The sequence below is a fragment of the Myotis lucifugus genome, unplaced genomic scaffold (assembly GCF_000147115.1).
Source record: "Myotis lucifugus unplaced genomic scaffold, Myoluc2.0 scaffold_7, whole genome shotgun sequence".
NCBI classification, from domain to species: Eukaryota; Metazoa; Chordata; class Mammalia; order Chiroptera; family Vespertilionidae; genus Myotis; species Myotis lucifugus.
Window position 1 is genome coordinate 1,909,588 of NW_005871055.1, and position 16,619 is coordinate 1,926,206.

A 16,619-nucleotide genomic window follows, 5' to 3' on the forward strand; every position below is an offset into this window, starting at 1 on the left:
AGTTCAGGAAGGTTAAAAGAATCAATAAATATACAATTAAGCTTAGCTGGCTCTCTACTATCCATTATCAATGCAGACAATCCTCCTAAGGTAGTGGTTCTCAACCTTCTGGCCTTTAAATACAGTTCCTCATGTTGTGACCCAACCATAAAATTATTTTCGTTGCTACTTCATAACTGTAATGTTGCTACTGTTATGAATCATAATGTAAATATCTGATATGCAGGATGGTCTTAGGCGACCCCTGTGAAAGGGTCATTCGACCGCCAAAGGGGTCGCGACCCACAGGTTGAAAACCGCTGTCCTAAGCAATTACAGTATTCAGTTGAAAGCCCAGATATAATACCTCACATTACAAAGTGATTAAGAGGTGATATTAGAGAGATTAAAATTTTTGTCACCTTGAACATTCAGCATATAAGTAGTAGCTGGAAAAATAATAATGGGAAGTATAGTATGATTAGTGAGGCCAAGAACAAATGAAGGCAAACAGGAACAATGTGATTTTCCACCCACTACTCACACACCCTAGGAATTTGGTAGTCTTCTTAAAAGTTAAACTATTTCAGAAGACACACACTGACTTTGCTTTAACCTAATAGTGTGATGATTTTCACAAAACAATAAATCCCATACCTGATAATCATATCCCTAAAATCAAATACACCTAAACTCCAAACCGTTTTTATCATTTTCACCCTTACTGCCCTGATCCAAGCAGTAACGAATATCAGATCCTATTACTGGGTCTCTTGTCAAAACTCTCAATGTCTTTCCAGCTGAACCAGAGCAAAAGCCTGAGTCCTTCCAATGATCTAAAAAGCCATTCTTGATATGACTCTGTTATCTCTCTGATGTCATCTCTTACAACTGTTCCACTCAGCTCCTCCAATCTAGCCCAATGGCTCCTTGCTCTTCACACACCAGCAGGACTCTGGTAATTTGCTGCTCCCCTAGAATGCTCTTTCCCCAGATGTGCACATATTCATTTCCTCACTTCCTAGTTAGTGGCAAGACTATGCCAAAGTCGGGATTCAAATCCAGGTCTGTCTTATTCCAAATTGGACTTTAACCATTAAATAGCACTGCCTCTTGGTAATGTTCCTTTACTCCAAGTTTCATGCCATCTGATCTATGTATTATGTTTTCAAATACTTTGAAATTCCAAAGTTAAATAATACCACCATGCACTAAATTTTCAATTTTGAAAACAGCTGATAGCTTCTTACTGACCTACTGCAAACATAACCTGCAAACGTCTCCTCAGCAAAGCAGACATACTATGGGTTCAAAAGGCTGTTACAGATTATATCAACAATTCAAAAACTATTTCTAAACACACATAATGTAACAAAGATAGACCAGACATTGGAGGCACAAAGATAAATAGCATTCCTTTTCTTATAAATAAAGTCAGGTAAAAAATTATGAATTTCAAACCAATTTGCAAATAACCTTTAAAAACACAAACCAGCCTTACTGGTGTTGCTCAATAGTTGAGCGTCAACCTATGAACCAAGAGGTCATGGTTCGATAACTGGTCAGGCCACATGCCCAGGTTGCAGGCTCAATCCTCAGTAGGGACTGTGCACAAGGCAGCCGATCAATGGTTATCATTGATGTTTCTCTCTCTCTCTCTCTCCCTCTCCCTTCCTCTCTCTGAAATAAAAAAAATACACACACACACACACACACATACACACACACACACACACATACACACACACAAAAAACATCCCACAAACCAACTGTTGGCCAAGAAAGACAATTTAGCTTGGCCGGCATTGCTCAGCAGTTGAGTGCCCGACCTATGAACCAAGAGGTTGTGGTTCGATTCCCCCTCAGGGCACATGCCCGGGTTGCCGGCTCGATCCCCAGTGTGGGGCATGCAGGAGGCGACCAATCAATGATTCTCTCTCATCATTGATGTTTCTATCTCTTCCCTCTCCCTTCTTCTCTGAAATCAATAAAAAAAATATATTTTAAAAAAAGAAGGACAATTTATGGTGACTCAGTTAAAGAAACTAAGCAACTGACTTACTGGGCTATCACTAAAAAATGTTACTGAAAAACTATTGAGCATTAATGAACATTATGATAGATAAAGTTGTAAGTCATGAATAAAGCACAATAATCAATTTATCTTGAATAAGCAATCTATATAAAAGGCTAATATGCTAAGTGTCCCTCCGACTGTCCAACCAGTCGTTATGACAGGCACTGACCCCCAGGGGGCAGATGCTCAACACAGGAGCTGCCAAACTGCAGTGACTTGGCAGTGGCTGTTCTCAGGTGACGCACCCCAAAACCAGAGAGGAGGGAGCCTGATTCCTCAAGGGGCCATGCGATTCCACCTTCAGCCATGGGTTATGTTGTTGCTGGAGCACTGTCAGCCCCGAATCTGGTTTACTGCACACTTGCATTTGCATTCCACACCCTGTACAACAGCAACTTTGCAGAGTGCCCTCTCACACTCCGGGGGATGTCAGAGAGCTGGTTTCGGCCCTATCCCCGCAGGCCAGGCTGAGGGACCCCACCGCTGGAGAGACCTCACTTACTCTGCAGAAGCCCTTCGAGCCACAGCGCCACCCCAGGTGCGGCTGGCCAGGGAGGGACCGCGGGAGGTTGGCTCCAGGGCAGCCCTGTCTCACCCAGTCCCACCCAACCGGCCATTTTCTAATTAATTTCCCTTCAATGTGCACAAATCCGTGCACCAGGTCACTAGCATCCTATCTAATAAAAGAGAAACATGCAAATTGACCATAACCCTGACACCCTTCCCATTGGCTAATCAGCATATCCTTATGCAAATTAACTGCCAACCAAGATGGCGGCCGGCAGCCAGGCACTGAAGCGAACAGGAGGGTTGCTTGCTCCAGTGATGGAGAAAGCCAAGGTTCCCGGCCTGCAGCTGCCAGCCTCTGAGCTTGCACTCTAAGAAACAATATTGCAAGTATAGAAGCTAAACAAACTCCAGAAACCTGCTTTCAGCCAGCAGGGCTTCAGCCAGCAGGACCGCAACAGTGTTTCAATTATAGAACCCAAACAAACCCAGTACCTGCTTTCAGCAGCGAGATATCAGAGCTGCAGCCGAGGTCTCAGAGCTGCAGCCGAGCCTCAGAGCTAAAGCCGGCTCTCAACTCCAGTGACAGCCATAGAAAGTAAATAAATCCCAGAATAAAAGAAAAAAGAAAAAAAGGAGAGGTTGGGAGCTTCAGTTGCCCGCCAGCCTGAAAACGGCCCTCAGCCCCTCACCCAGACTGGCCAGGCACCCCAGTGGGGACCCCCTCCCTGAAGGGGGTGTGACCAGCTGCAAACAGCCATCATCCCCTCATCCAGACTGGCCAGGCACCCCAGTGGGGACCCCCACCCTGAAGCAACAAGATGGCGGCTAATTTGCATACTGAAGGCTGGCGGCAGTGGGCAAGGCTGTCCGCGGTCCCGGGACCCAGATCTGTGACCCTGCCGGGCGGGGGGCAGTGCTTAAGGCTGTCCGCAGTCCGGGACCCGGATCTGTGACCCTGCCAGGCAGGGGGCAGTGCTTGAAGCTGTCCATGGTCTGGGACCGGATCTGTGACCCTGCCGGGCAGGGGGCAGCGCGGGAGGCTGTCCACTGTCCCGGGACCTGGATCTGTGACCCTGCCGGGCGGGGGGCACTGCTTGAGGCGGTCCGCGGTCTGGGACCCGGATCCGTGACCTGGCGGGCGGGGGGCAGTGCTTGAGGCTGTCCGTGGTCCGGACCCGGATCCGTGACCTGGCAGGCGGGGGGCAGTGCTTGAGGCTGTCCGTGGTCCGGACCCGGATCCGTGACCTGGCGGGTGGGGGCAGTGCTTGAGGCTGTCCGTGGTCCGGACCCGGATCCGTGACCTGGCAGGCGGGGGGGCACCGCGGGAGGCTGTCCGCGGTCCTGGGACTCAGATCCGTGACCCTGCCGGGCGGGGGGCACCACGGGAGGGTGTCCGCTGTCCCAGGACCCGGATCTGTGACTCTGCCGGGTGGGGGGCAGCGCTTGAGGCTGTCGGCGGTCTGGGACCCAGATCGGTGACCTGGCGGGCGGGGGGCAGCGCTTGAGGCTGTCCGTGGTCCTGGGACCCGGATCCTTGACCTGGCGGGCGGGGGGCATTGCTTGATGCTTTCTGTGGTCCCAGGACCCGGATTTGTAACCCTGCCGGGCAGGGGACAGTGCTTGAGGCTGTCCACGGTCCCGGGACCTGGATCCATGACCCTTCCCGGTGGGGCGGCAGCTCGCACAGGGGCGGATCGGCTGGGGTTGGACAGGGCAGGACGCCTGGCTTCCGCCCAGCCCCAGTCACTCTGGGCAGGTGAGCAGCGCAGAGAGCCTCTGGACAGGGGTGGCAGGCCGGCAGAGAGTGGCCTGTACTCCCACATGGCGGTGGTGACAGCTGTGAGCGCACCAAGCGGAGCCTGCAGGCTGAGCTGAAGTAGCGCCTGCAGGCCATCAGTGCCCAGGAGTGGCTGCGCAAGATCCGCCTCCTGGCCCAGAGGGTGCAGGATCGCAGGGACAGCCACCGTGGCGGGCCAAACTGACGTCCTCCTGGCCGCACCATGGGGGTTTGCGGATCTGCAAAGCCAGAGGCCTCCTGTGTGCACATTCCCCCCTGGCATGCGAACATCCCCCAGCACACTGTCACCCTCCCACGCCTGCAACAGTTGCAAACCAAGGCGTGCACAAGTTCCCCCCGCCTCTCCACCGCACTTCCATCAACCTGGCATGCCTAACACCCCCACAGGATGTGCACACATCCCCTCTGATGCACTCACGTCCTTTGGAGAGTGTCTGGGTGTTCTGGGTGCTGAGGGTGGGCGCCTGTGAGATGACAGTGAGAGGGCGGAGTGGTGATGCCCTGTTCCCAAGGAGGCCAGTGCAGCTACGAGATCACCTCTGGGGAGTTAATGCACGTGCTGAGGCAGGAGCAGGTGCAGATAGACACACCTGGTGGGCACAGGCGGTCCTCGCTGAGGTGCCTTCAGTCAGCGTTCAAGATCAAGAACCCAGAGGCGGAGAGGAATTCCGTCCTCTCAGTGAAACAGTGGGATAGTCGGGGCGACTGTAGAGGAGGAATGTGCACTTTGGGTGCCAGCACCCATGAGCGAAGGCTGCCCTGACTCAGCCTCGCTTGCTTGGGGCCTAGCGCACTCCTGCCGGGCAGCGGGTGACAGGACGTGCTTTTCTGAATTAATGAGAGAAAACGTTGATTCTCCTGCTGCCCACGAAGGTGGAAAGTGATGTGGGGAGACATGTGGGGAGTGAGCGAGGTTCCCTGTCTGGGGGTTCCAAATCTGCTGTTGGTTTATTTCACCGCTGACTAGAGATATACAGGGTGTCCCCCCAAAATGTACACACACTTTGAATACATACTAATTCCAAAGGTTTTAAGCATAAGAAACAACCAACAATGGAGCTGTTATCTGTTAAAAGTGTGGGCACAAACAGGTAGTTGGACATTCCCTGAGGGGTCTCAGATTGGAGAGGGTGAAGGCCAGACTGAGGGGCCCCAACCCCAGTGCACGAATTTCGTGCACCGGGCTACTAGTATATAATAAAACAAGAAAAAGTGAAGATAAAATAATGAGTTGTGGCTATATTAGCTACATCTGACTAGTGGCATGTTTCCAGAATTCTACTGTTTCTGTCACAACAGCTTGTTGGCTACTAGAGTACAAAGGGACTCTCTGACTCTCTTGCAATCCGGGACCCCTCGGGGGATGTCGGACTGCCGGTTTCGGCCCATTCCCCGCAGGCCAGGCTGAGGGACCCCACCAGTGCATTAATCTGTGCACCAGGCCTCTAGTATGCATATAAGACCTTTGGTTAATCTCTTCCCGCCCTCCCCCTTCTCCCATTCCCCAGGAGATTCATCAGTCCGTTCCATGTTTCCATGCCTGTGTGTTGAGCGTCTGCCCCCTGGTAGTCAGTGGGCTTCCACAGGGGGAGCGCCACTCAGCCTGAAGCCGGCTCATGGCTGGCCAGTGCAGCAGCAGTGGTGGGAGCCTCTCCTGCCTCCGCAGCAGCGCTAAGGATATCCGACTGACAGCTTAGGCCCGCTCCCCGTGGGCCTAAGTCATTAGTCAGACATCCCCCAAGGGCTTCCAGGCTGCCAGAGGGATGTCTGACTGCCAGCTTAGGCCTGATCTCCAGGTGGACATACCCCGAGGGCTCCCAGACTGCAAGAGGGCACAGGCCGGGCTGAGGGACCCCCCTCAAATGCACGAATTTTCATGCACTGGGCCTCTAGTGCCAATATAAGTAGCAACCATCTGCAGATCTCTCTGTAGTTCTTTCCAGGTGGCAGCAGGCAGTGGCTGACTTTGCACCTCCCGGGAGGGTCCAAAGTCAGTGCACCCAGTAGACAGCTTCAGACAATACCAGATTACAAGTCTACACATCCACAAGTGACACACTCAAAGGGCAGACTCAGTGAGCACCAAAGCCCCACTGAAGCAAGTCCTGCTCCTTTGGGGTGTCTCCTGCACAGATGCTCTTCTACTATAGTCACAGCTGGTACTCACAGCCAATTGGCCTGGAGGTCAATTCCTCTCAATGATGCCAACAGCAATCAAGGATCAAATATAAGACTGTGTACATAGCCACACAGGGGCACAACTAGAGTTCCCAGCTCAGGTGACACCTACTACACAAGGCCACTCTACTAATTCCAGGAGACATAGCAGCTCTACCCAGTACTTAGAAACAAACACAGGGAAGCAGCCAAAATGCAGAGACAAAGAAATATGTCACAAATGAAAGAAACTGAAGAAAGCAAACTACTGGATACAGAGTTCAAAACAATGATTATAAGGTTACTCAAGTATCTAATGAGATCTTCAAGGGACTTAGTGAGACTTTCAAAGATGTTGGTGAGAATTTCAAACACATGAAAAAGGACCAGTCAGAAACTAAGCATACACTAACTGAAATAAAGAATTACAGGGATTCAACAGTAGAATAGAGGATTCTGAGAATCAAATCAATGATTTGGAATATAAGGAAGCAAAAAAGACCCAATCAGAAGAGCAAAAAGAAAAAAAATCCAAAAATATGAAGATAATTTAAGGAGCCTCTGGAACAACTTTAAGCTTAACAACATTCGCATTATGGGGATGCCAAAACGAGAAGAGAGAGAGCAAGACATTGAAAACCTGTTTGAAAGAATAATGACAGAAAACTTCCCCTACCTGGTGAAAGAAATAGACTTCCAAGTCCAGGAAGCGCAGAGTCCCAAACAAAAGGATCCCAAAAAGGACCACACCAAGACACATCATAATTAAAATGCCATAGAAGGGAGTGGCAAGAAATATTCAAATTGATGAATAGCAAGGACCTGCAACCAAGATTATTCTACCCAGCAAAACTATCATTTAGAATTGAAGGTCAGATAAAGAGCTTCACAGAAAATAAAAAGCTAAAAGAATTGATTACCACCAAACCAGTATTACATGAAATATTGAAGGGAGGGGAAGGGGGAGGAGGAGGAGGAGGAGGAGGAGGAGGAGGAGTAAGAGGAGGAGGAGGAGGAGGAGGAGGAGGAGGAGGAGTAAGAGGAGGAGGAAGAGGAGTAAGAGGAGGAGGAGGAGGAGTAAGAGGAGGAGGAGGAGGAAAAGATAAATATGAACAATAAAATGGCAATAAATACATTGAATCTATAAATCAAAATAAATGAACAAGAAATCTAATGAACAAAATAAACTGGTGAATAAAATAGAATCAGAGACACGGAAACATGGGCCAGACTGATAAATCTCAAAGGGAAGGGGAGGGGAGTAGAGGAGGAAGAAGTGATTAACCAAAGATCTTACATGCATGCATGCATTACCTATGGACACAGACAATAGGTTGGTGAGCCTGGGACAGGGCAGGAACCGGGTGGAAGGGGGCAATGGGGGACAAAGGGGACTATCTGTAATACTCTCAACAATAAGAGTATTTTTTTAATGAAAAAATAAATAAAAAGAAAGGACTATTAAAAAATGCAATGTCACCCAATAAATTGAATTTATAAAATAAAATAAAATGCTACTTACAGGGAAACAGTTGTTAAGATTAAAAGCAAAAGTAGTCTTGCCCTGACCGGTTTGGCTCAGTGGATAGAGTGTCGGCCTGCGGACAGAGGGGTCCCGGGGTTCGATTCCGGTCAAGGGCATGTACCTTGGTTGCGGGCACATCCCCAGTGGGAGGTGTGCAGGAGGCAGCTGATCGATGTTTCTCTTTCATCAATGTTTCAAACTCTCTATCCCTCTCCCTTCCTCTCTGTAAAAAATCAATAAAACATATTAAAAAAAAAAAAAAAGCAAAAGTAGTCTTGCTCAGACTGACTGAAAGTTTGAAGGCCTTTAGCTCTGGGTATCCCAATTTGATTCCATTTTCTCTTTTCTTCCAGCCACAGCTAATCCCCATTCATGGATGATAAACAATATCAACCCTTCTCCCTTCCTAAGCTATAATGGAGAAAAACCACATAACCATGCAGAACTGGTACCAATGCATGCTTATGCTAACCAGCTATGCTCTCAACAAAGTTATCCCTGGTCAGCTACTTCAAAGTCAGGTATCAAACCTTTCATTATATCATACACCCCCAATCCTACCATCTCCTCCAAAAGATGACCCTAATGTATTGAACCCAGAGACTTATCATTTCTGAACCATAGGCCCTTGAGCAAATTAAATCTCTTGAACTTCAGCTTCCTTGTTAGAAAATGCAAATATTCACCTCACAGTTGTTGCAAGAATTATGGTAAGAGTAATTTAATTTAGCACATTTGAGTGCCTATCACCTCCCAGGCACTACACTAAGAACACAATGGTAGTAAACAAGATACACAAAATTCCTGCCCCCCCCTTTTTTTTTGAAAGAGAAAAACATCGATTTGTTGTTCCATTTATTTATGCATTCATTGATTGATTCTTGAAAGTGCCCTAACGAGGGATCAAACCCAAAATCTTGGCACATTGGGACAATACTCTAACCAAGTGAGCTATCTGGCCAGGGAAAATTTCTTGCTCTCTTAATGCTTACATTAGGGCCCAAATTAAATATAGGATGGTCAGAGAAGACAAGAAATCTAAGGTGATGAGCATTCCAAGCAAAACATGAGATAGGTCACAAGACAGTGAGTATATTTCAGGCAGGAACTGCCAAGTCCAAAGGCTGCTCAACAAAATTAATCATAGCAAATTCAAGTAATGGAAAGAAAGCCAGTGTGGTTAGAACAACAGAGCAAAGAAACTACAATACCTACCTCAGGGGCCTCAACATGTATCTTACATTACCTATCTTCAGAAAAAAACTTTCAAAGGTCCTATTTTGTTCCAATTTAGAGACAGGAATTGTGATCCAGAGTGCTAATAGGAACTTTCCTGAGGTTACAAAGTTATTATGAAACCAGGATTGCAACCCAAGCAGTCTCATTCCATGCCCATTGTTATAATAAATTGTGCTACATTTATACAATGGAATACTACACAGCAATGAAAAAGAACTAGGATTCACACAATATGAATGTATCCCACACACATTAGATCCCACACATCTGAATGTATCCCATGTTTAAAGCAAGACAGAGTGCCTATAATCAACTGAGTACCTTGTCTACAATCCTGTTTATGTTAAGTGCAAGAACAAGCAAAACTGATGGTGATGGAAGTCACAACAAGGTTTGCCTTATGGGAAAGAATTATTGGCTGGGAATAAGAATGAATTTTGAGGATGAAAGTGTTCTATTATATATGTAGATGTGACATACACATACGTAAAACCACAACTAAATTAGTTGCAGACTTCAAATCTGTGTTATCTACATATGTCATCCTATCTAATAAAAGACAAAAAGGGTAATTGACCATACCTTCGCTACGCTTCCCATTGGCTAATCAGGGTGATATGCAAATTAACTGCCAACCAAGATGGCGGCTGGCAGCCATGCAGCTGAAGCGAGCAGGAGGCTTGCTTGCTCCAGTGATGGAAAAAGCCAAGGTTCCCCACCTGCCCCAGCCAGGCTCTGAGCTCCGAAAGCAACAAAGTTTCAATTATAGAAGGTAAATAAATCCCAGAATAAAAAAAAAAAGAAAAAAGTAGAAGCTAGGAGCTTCAGTCGCCGGCCAGCCTGAAAACGGCCCTCAGCCCCTCACCCAGACTGGCCAGGCACCCCAGTGGGGACCCCCTCCCTGAAGGGGATGTGACCAGCTGCAAACAGCCATCAGCCCCTCACCCAGGCTGGCCAGGCACCCAAGCGGGACCCCCACCCTGATCCGGGACACCCTTCAGGGCAAACCAGCTGGCCCCCACCCGTGCACCAGGCCTCTATCCTATATAGTAAAAGGGTAATGTGCAAACTGACCCTAACAGCAGAAAGACTGGGAATGACTGGTCACTATGACACACACTGACCACCAGGTGTCAGACGCTCAATGCAGGAGCTGCCCTCTGGTGGTCAGTGTGCTCCCACATGGGGGAGCTCTGCTCAGCCACAAGCCAGGCTGATGGCTGCCAGTACAGCGGTGGTGGTGTGAGCCTCTCCTGCCTCCTCAGCAGCACTAAGGATGTCCAACTGCAGCTTAGGTCTGCTCCCCGCTGGCAAGTGGACATCCCCCGAGGGCTCCTGGGCTGCCAGAGGGATGTCTGACTGCCAGCTTAGGCCCAATCCCCTGGGGAGCGGGCCTAAGCCTGCAGATGGTCATCCCCCAAGGGTAGGTAACTACAAGGGGTCCCAGACTGGGAGAGGGCACAGGCCCGGCTGAGGGACCCCCCCGCCGAGTGCACAAATTTTTGTGTACCGGGCCTCTAGTACTTCAAAAAAAAAAATAAAAAGTAAAATAAGCCCTAGCTGGTTTGGCTCAGTAATTAGAACGCCCACCTGCAGACTGAAGAATCTTGAGTTCTATTCTGGTCAAGGAGGGTACCTCAGTTGCAGGCTCCATCCCCACCCCCAGTTGGGGCGCATACAGGAGGCAACTAGTTGATGTGTCTCTCTCACATTGATGTTTCTCTCTCTGTCTCACCGCCCCCCCCCCCAAAAAAAAATCAATGGGAAAAATATCCTCAGGTGAGGATTAACAACAAAAAAAGCAAAACAAGTGAGATAAAGACATCAATATCCTTTAAAAGCAACTTTCCAAAGGAGGCTCTGAACCTAAGAGAACCATAACAAATTCTGAAAATAACTATCTAGCTGACATAAGGAATGGTGGATAGAAATTCTCAGTACCTCCTGAACATGATTCTACTACTGACCCCAGAGGCCTCACTGGGAAATACAGTGGGGCCTTGACTTAGGAGTGTCCCGACTAACAAGTTTTTTGAGATACCAGCTGTCTCTCGGCCGATTTTTTGCATTGAGTTGACAGAGTAATTTGAGTTAACGAGCTCCTTAACGAGCTTGGACTCGAACGAATTAAACTCGTAAGTCAAGGCCCCACTGTATTATAGTACAACTGACTAATCAACCACTTTATCTGAAGGCCTTCATATTCAGAAAATACATATGCTGGTCTAAGAGGCACCAAGGGACCAAGCTCGGGTTTCCTTTCCACCTCATCTCATGCCCTTTTACTTTCTCTTATAGCTTTATAGCCATTCACTTCACACAAACACAAAGTGCTTTTTTAAGTCAGTTAAATATATAAATACGACTTAAATCACTAGCAGTTGGCGCCTCGCACACATCAACTCCAAAAAAATATTGTTTTGAGGAATACACAAATGAGTCAATAATGAACAGTGGCAGGACATATACACTCTGCACATCGCCTGGGACATAAGCATGGCAAGGGTGACTGTCAAACGAAAAAACGAATTAAATATCATGAAGCTTGGATTTCACTTCTTCATCTAGTCAGATGTCATTTAAAAAACAAACAAACAAACAAACAAAACCCTTCCCGGTCAACTACAGATGTCAACTACAGAAACAGACAACGTTTTTCTAAAGACCTGCGAGGGTGAAGAAACGGCCTAGGAATGGGAGGGGCAGGAACAGGGTCTGGGTTAGCGGAGCCATTAAAGAAGAGAGGAAGAGGAGGCTGGCTCTGTCTGCACGAGGCTGAAACACCGCACAAACAGCCGACACGGCCCCAGAAAGGAAGACATGTGCTGGAGGAGGCGGGGTTCGCCGCCTTCCCCAGAGGAGAGGAGGCTGGGACGGGTTCTCTCACCTCTAACGCCGCCTGGGGGTCCTCGTCAATCAGAGCATCTGAGAAGCTCCGGCAAAACCTGCCAAGAAAGCAACGACTTCAGCAGGGCGCGCTAACCAAGGGAAGGGGGGCAGGGGATGAAAATACATAGCAAAAAGAAGAAAAAACACGTACGTTTGGGCTGTTGCAGGTCCAGCTGCAGCCGCCGCCATCTCTACTAGTCAATGTTGTGTTGCTGCAGCTGCTACTATGGAGGTTACCAGCTCCGCCGCCGCCCGAGGGGGAAAACTTCTGGAGAGACACCAACCGAGCTTCCGCTCTAAGTAGCCAACGAGCAGCCACGCTGCGTGCCGCGGAGGGAGCGGACCGGAGGGGAGGGAAGAAGGGGAGGGAGGCGAAAAGCAGGCGCGGGGCTCGCCGGGACCGTGGAGGACCCAGTCTCCCGGCCCAACCCCCTCCTGGTGACCAGCACTCCTACTCCCCGCCCCTCGCAGCCATGGTAATGGAGGCCTCGGCTGGCCCTCTTACGCCACGCGCCCGCACTCTGACAGATGCCTCTGGGGTAGTAGGTTAAAAGGACTTTGGTAATATACTGTCATCGCTCAGGAACGTGTGGCGTTTGGGGACGTTTAAATGCCTGTTAATAACAAGCCACATCGCGCTCCATTGTCACAATTCACACAGCTCTCCTGGTTACTGGAGACAGAACTAGCCTTTCGTGCCCCGTGACGTCACTTGCTGTTATGTGAAAGTTCCCGGATGGCAGCGGGTCACTCCCAGGATCTTTGCACTGGGAACCCTAAAGAAGTCGCCGGAAGTCGTTCTGCCCCGCAGAGGCTAACAGACCCAAGTCTTTTGGTTCCGGTGCGGGGGCACTGTTCCATTCCCCTGAACGCCACTGGCGCAGGTTTCCTTCCCAGTTAGCTTCCCAGATTAAGAAGAAAACCCTGTTCCTGCAGAAGACACTGAAAGGAAGAAGGTGGGCTGAAGTCTCCGTGCTGCTTGACTTTCCAACCTAGTCGGTTAGGCTCTCCCTCCCCGGGCTTTGTCACTGGCAGATCAGGTAGAAGAAGCTTCCAGCAAGTACTCCGGCCAGGGGTGGGAGGTGCAAGAAGGAGTGGGAGTTAAGTGGCTCAGCCAGTAGAGATAAACAAGTAAATGAACGTGAGTGTTAGTACACCCAACATCTAACTAAGCTCTGAGACTCAAAGATGTTAATGCGCTCCACAAACTTAAACCAATGCTGTTCTAAGTGGTAAAATGAAAGAAGGGGAATAGTCATGTGATAGCAAGGTGGGTCACTTAGGGGAATATAAGGTATAGGAATGGATTCCTCAAAGATGTGGAAGCCTATGAGCCTCAAAAGATGAATTAGAATTAGTTGATGATGGAATTGGAAAAGGTAATCCAGAATAGGATTTGCGTTATAAACTATAATGTGAACTCTGTTTCAGGTGGAGGTAGTTGCTGGCTCAATTCCCAGTTGAGAGCTCGATCCCCAGTAGAGGGCTTGCAGGAGGCAGTCGAGGGATGATTCTCTTTCATCATTGAGGTTTCTATCTCTCTCTCTCCCTTCCTCTCTGAAATCAATAAAAAACTTTTTTGAAAAGAATGATTGAAGGGGTTCCCTCTGCCCCACCGCCGCCCATGAGGCCAAAGTGGGAGGAGCGGGGAGAATGATTAAAGGGAAAAAGAGAACAGCAGTTGGGAGGCCATTGCTGTTTTACAGGGGTGGGGAAGGGGGAAATGCCCCTTTCTTTCCTCTAGTTCTTTTGGCTGGTCAAATCAAATTAACAGGAGGCAGATTGACAAGAGAAAATCAAATTTAATATTATGTGCATGGGAACACCACATACATGAGTCACAGACCATGCATACCTGACAGTTTCAGAGATAGAAAGGAGGATTGAGCTATATAAGACATCCTGAGCTAGGGATGAAATAAGGTGCCCTGGGGACTTCAAAAGGTCATTGCAGGATGATAAAAGCGGACATTCAGTAATTAGTAGTTTGCCCTGCCCTATACTAGATAGGTCAAAAGAAGTTATCTCTGATATAGTAGGTAGGTCAAAAGAAGTTATCACTGATAATCTCTCAAAAGCAAGGCCTCTAATTCAAATTCTTCTAGGTACTTGGGGGAAGAGGGCAGAATTTTCTCTTGAGCCTGAAGCTAAAATTGCCTTTACCTCAAAGTAATCTGCATACCACTGAGGCACATCTCAGGGTGGCTTGTTCTGGACTCTAACACAGGCCAAAGTGACTCATAAATAGCTCAGTGGTTGTAAGGATGGAGAGGAAGGTAACAATTACAGAAATATTTAAGTTAAAACTTTCTGGGTTTGTTGCTCTTTTATGATCAATACTCTTTGTATCTTATATAATAAAGCTTTGCCTATGCCAAGGCCATGAAGAAAATTCTGTTTTCTTCTAGATGCTTTATTATTTTACCATGCATATCCAGGTCTGATTTACTTCAAATTAATTTTTGTGAAAGGTAGGCAGTTGAAATCAAGGTTTATTTCACCCCACATGGATATCCAATTGATTCTGTCTTATTAAAAAACACCATCATTTGCCATGTCCCCCATTAAATTCATTTTAAGTATTTTTTATTTCTCAATTAGTTTATGTACAATATTATATTAGTTTCAGGTGTACAACCGAGTGATTAGACATAATATAACTTACAAAATTATCATCCCAATAAATGTAGTACCCATTGACACCATACATAGTGTCAATATTATTGACTATATTCTCTAGCTATACTTTGCATCCCTATGACTATTTTGTAACTACCAATTTGTACTTATTAATCCACTCACATTTTTTGCCATCCTCCCCAAGCTCCTTCCCCGCTAGCAATCGTCAAAATGTTCTCTGTATGTATGAGTCAGTTTCTGTTCTGCTTGTTGGTTTATTTTGGGGCTTTTTAGAATTCACCCAGAAGTGAAATCATATGGCATTTGTCTTTCCCTACCTAACTTATTTCATTCAACACAATACCCTCTAGGTCCATCCCTGTTTTTGCAGATGGCAAGATTTCATTCTTTTTTATGGCTGAGTCATATTCCATTGTATATATGCACCACTTCTTCCTTATCCATTCACCTATTGATGAACACTTAGGTTGCTTCCACATCTTGGCTATTGTAAATAATACTGCAGTAAACATATAAATGCACAAGTCTATTTGATTTAGTGTTTGGGGTTTCTTTGATTAAATACCCAACAGTGGAATGGCTGGGTCATTTTTTGTCTTTGTTATAGCCTTTTTTAAAAAGTCTATTTCGTCTGATATAAGTATTACTACCCCAGCTTTTTTTTTTCCATTTCCAATTTCATGAAATATCTTCTATAAGATATTTGACTGTCAGTCTGTGTGTATCTTTTGATCTGACACAGCATATGTAGACAGCATATGAAAGGGTCTTATTTGTTATCCATTCAACCACTGTATGCCTTACGATTGGAGCATTTCATCTATTTGCATTTAAAATAATTAAATGTTGATAGATATGCCATTTTATTATATTTTTTACCATATTATTATTTATATTTTTTACGTTTTTTTCTGTTCTTCAAGAAGACCCTTTAACATTTCATGTAATACTGATCGGGTGGTGATTAACTCCTTTAGCTCATTTTTGTCTGGGAAACTCTTTATCCTTTGATTCTAAATGATAGCTTTGCTGGTAGAGTAATCTTGATTGTAGGTCCCTGCTTTTCAGCACTTTGAATATTTCGTGACAATCCCTTGTGGCCTGCAAAGTTTCTGTTGAGAAGTCAGCTGACAGTCTTATGGGAGCTCCCTTGTAGGTAACTAACTGCTTTTCTCTTGCTGTTTTCAAAATTCTCTTTGTCTTTACCTTCTTGCATTTTATTTATTTTTAATTAATTAAATTTTCTTTTGAAGTTAGAACTGGCAGGTTTTAATAGTAGATTAGATATGGTGTGTGAGGCAAATAGGAGAGTCAAGGATGATTCCAGGGTTTTAGGGAGATGATGTTTTGTTTTGTTTTAATTTTTTAAAATCTTTATTGTTGAAAGTATTACATATGTACCCACTCCCCACCCCCCATTGACCATTTCTAGACTGCCCCAACCCCAGGCTTTTACCAACCTATTGTCTGTGTCCATGGGTTATGCATATACGCATACAAGTTCTTTGGTTGATCACTTCCCACCCACCTTCTTGCATTTTAAATATGATGTGACTTGGTGTGGGCCTCTTCGGGTTCATCTTTTTTGGGAGTCTATGCTTCCTGGACTTATATGTCTATTTCCTTAACCAGGTTAGGGAAGATTTTTGTCATTATTTTTCCAAATAGGTTTTCAATTTCTTGCTCTCTCTCTTCTCCTTCTGGTACCCCATAATGTGAATGTTGGTACACTTAAAGTTGTCCCAGAGGCTCCTTACAATATCCTCATATTTTTAATTCTTTTTTTGTACTTTGTAACACTTTTA

General features: G+C 46.6%; 1 protein-coding gene across 5 annotated transcripts in view; it reads right to left on the minus strand.

Annotated features, from left to right (window-relative positions):
- The window catches only part of SUGT1 (SGT1 homolog, MIS12 kinetochore complex assembly cochaperone), a 66,152-nt gene extending 53,644 nt beyond the window's left edge, over positions 1-12,508 (minus strand). For 4 of the 5 annotated variants that reach the window (XM_023748101.1, XM_023748092.1, XM_023748096.1 and 1 more), the window contains exons 1-2: positions 12,326-12,508; positions 12,173-12,230 (exon numbers count right to left, since the gene is read on the minus strand). In XM_023748101.1, the coding sequence (XP_023603869.1) occupies positions 12,173-12,230; positions 12,326-12,363 (96 nt within the window). In that variant the 5' untranslated portion in view covers positions 12,364-12,508. Of the gene's footprint in view, positions 1-401; positions 429-12,172; positions 12,231-12,325 lie in introns of all 5 variants that reach the window. The other variant, XM_023748093.1, reaches the window with a different exon arrangement.
- Positions 12,509-16,619: the final 4,111 nt, after the last annotated feature.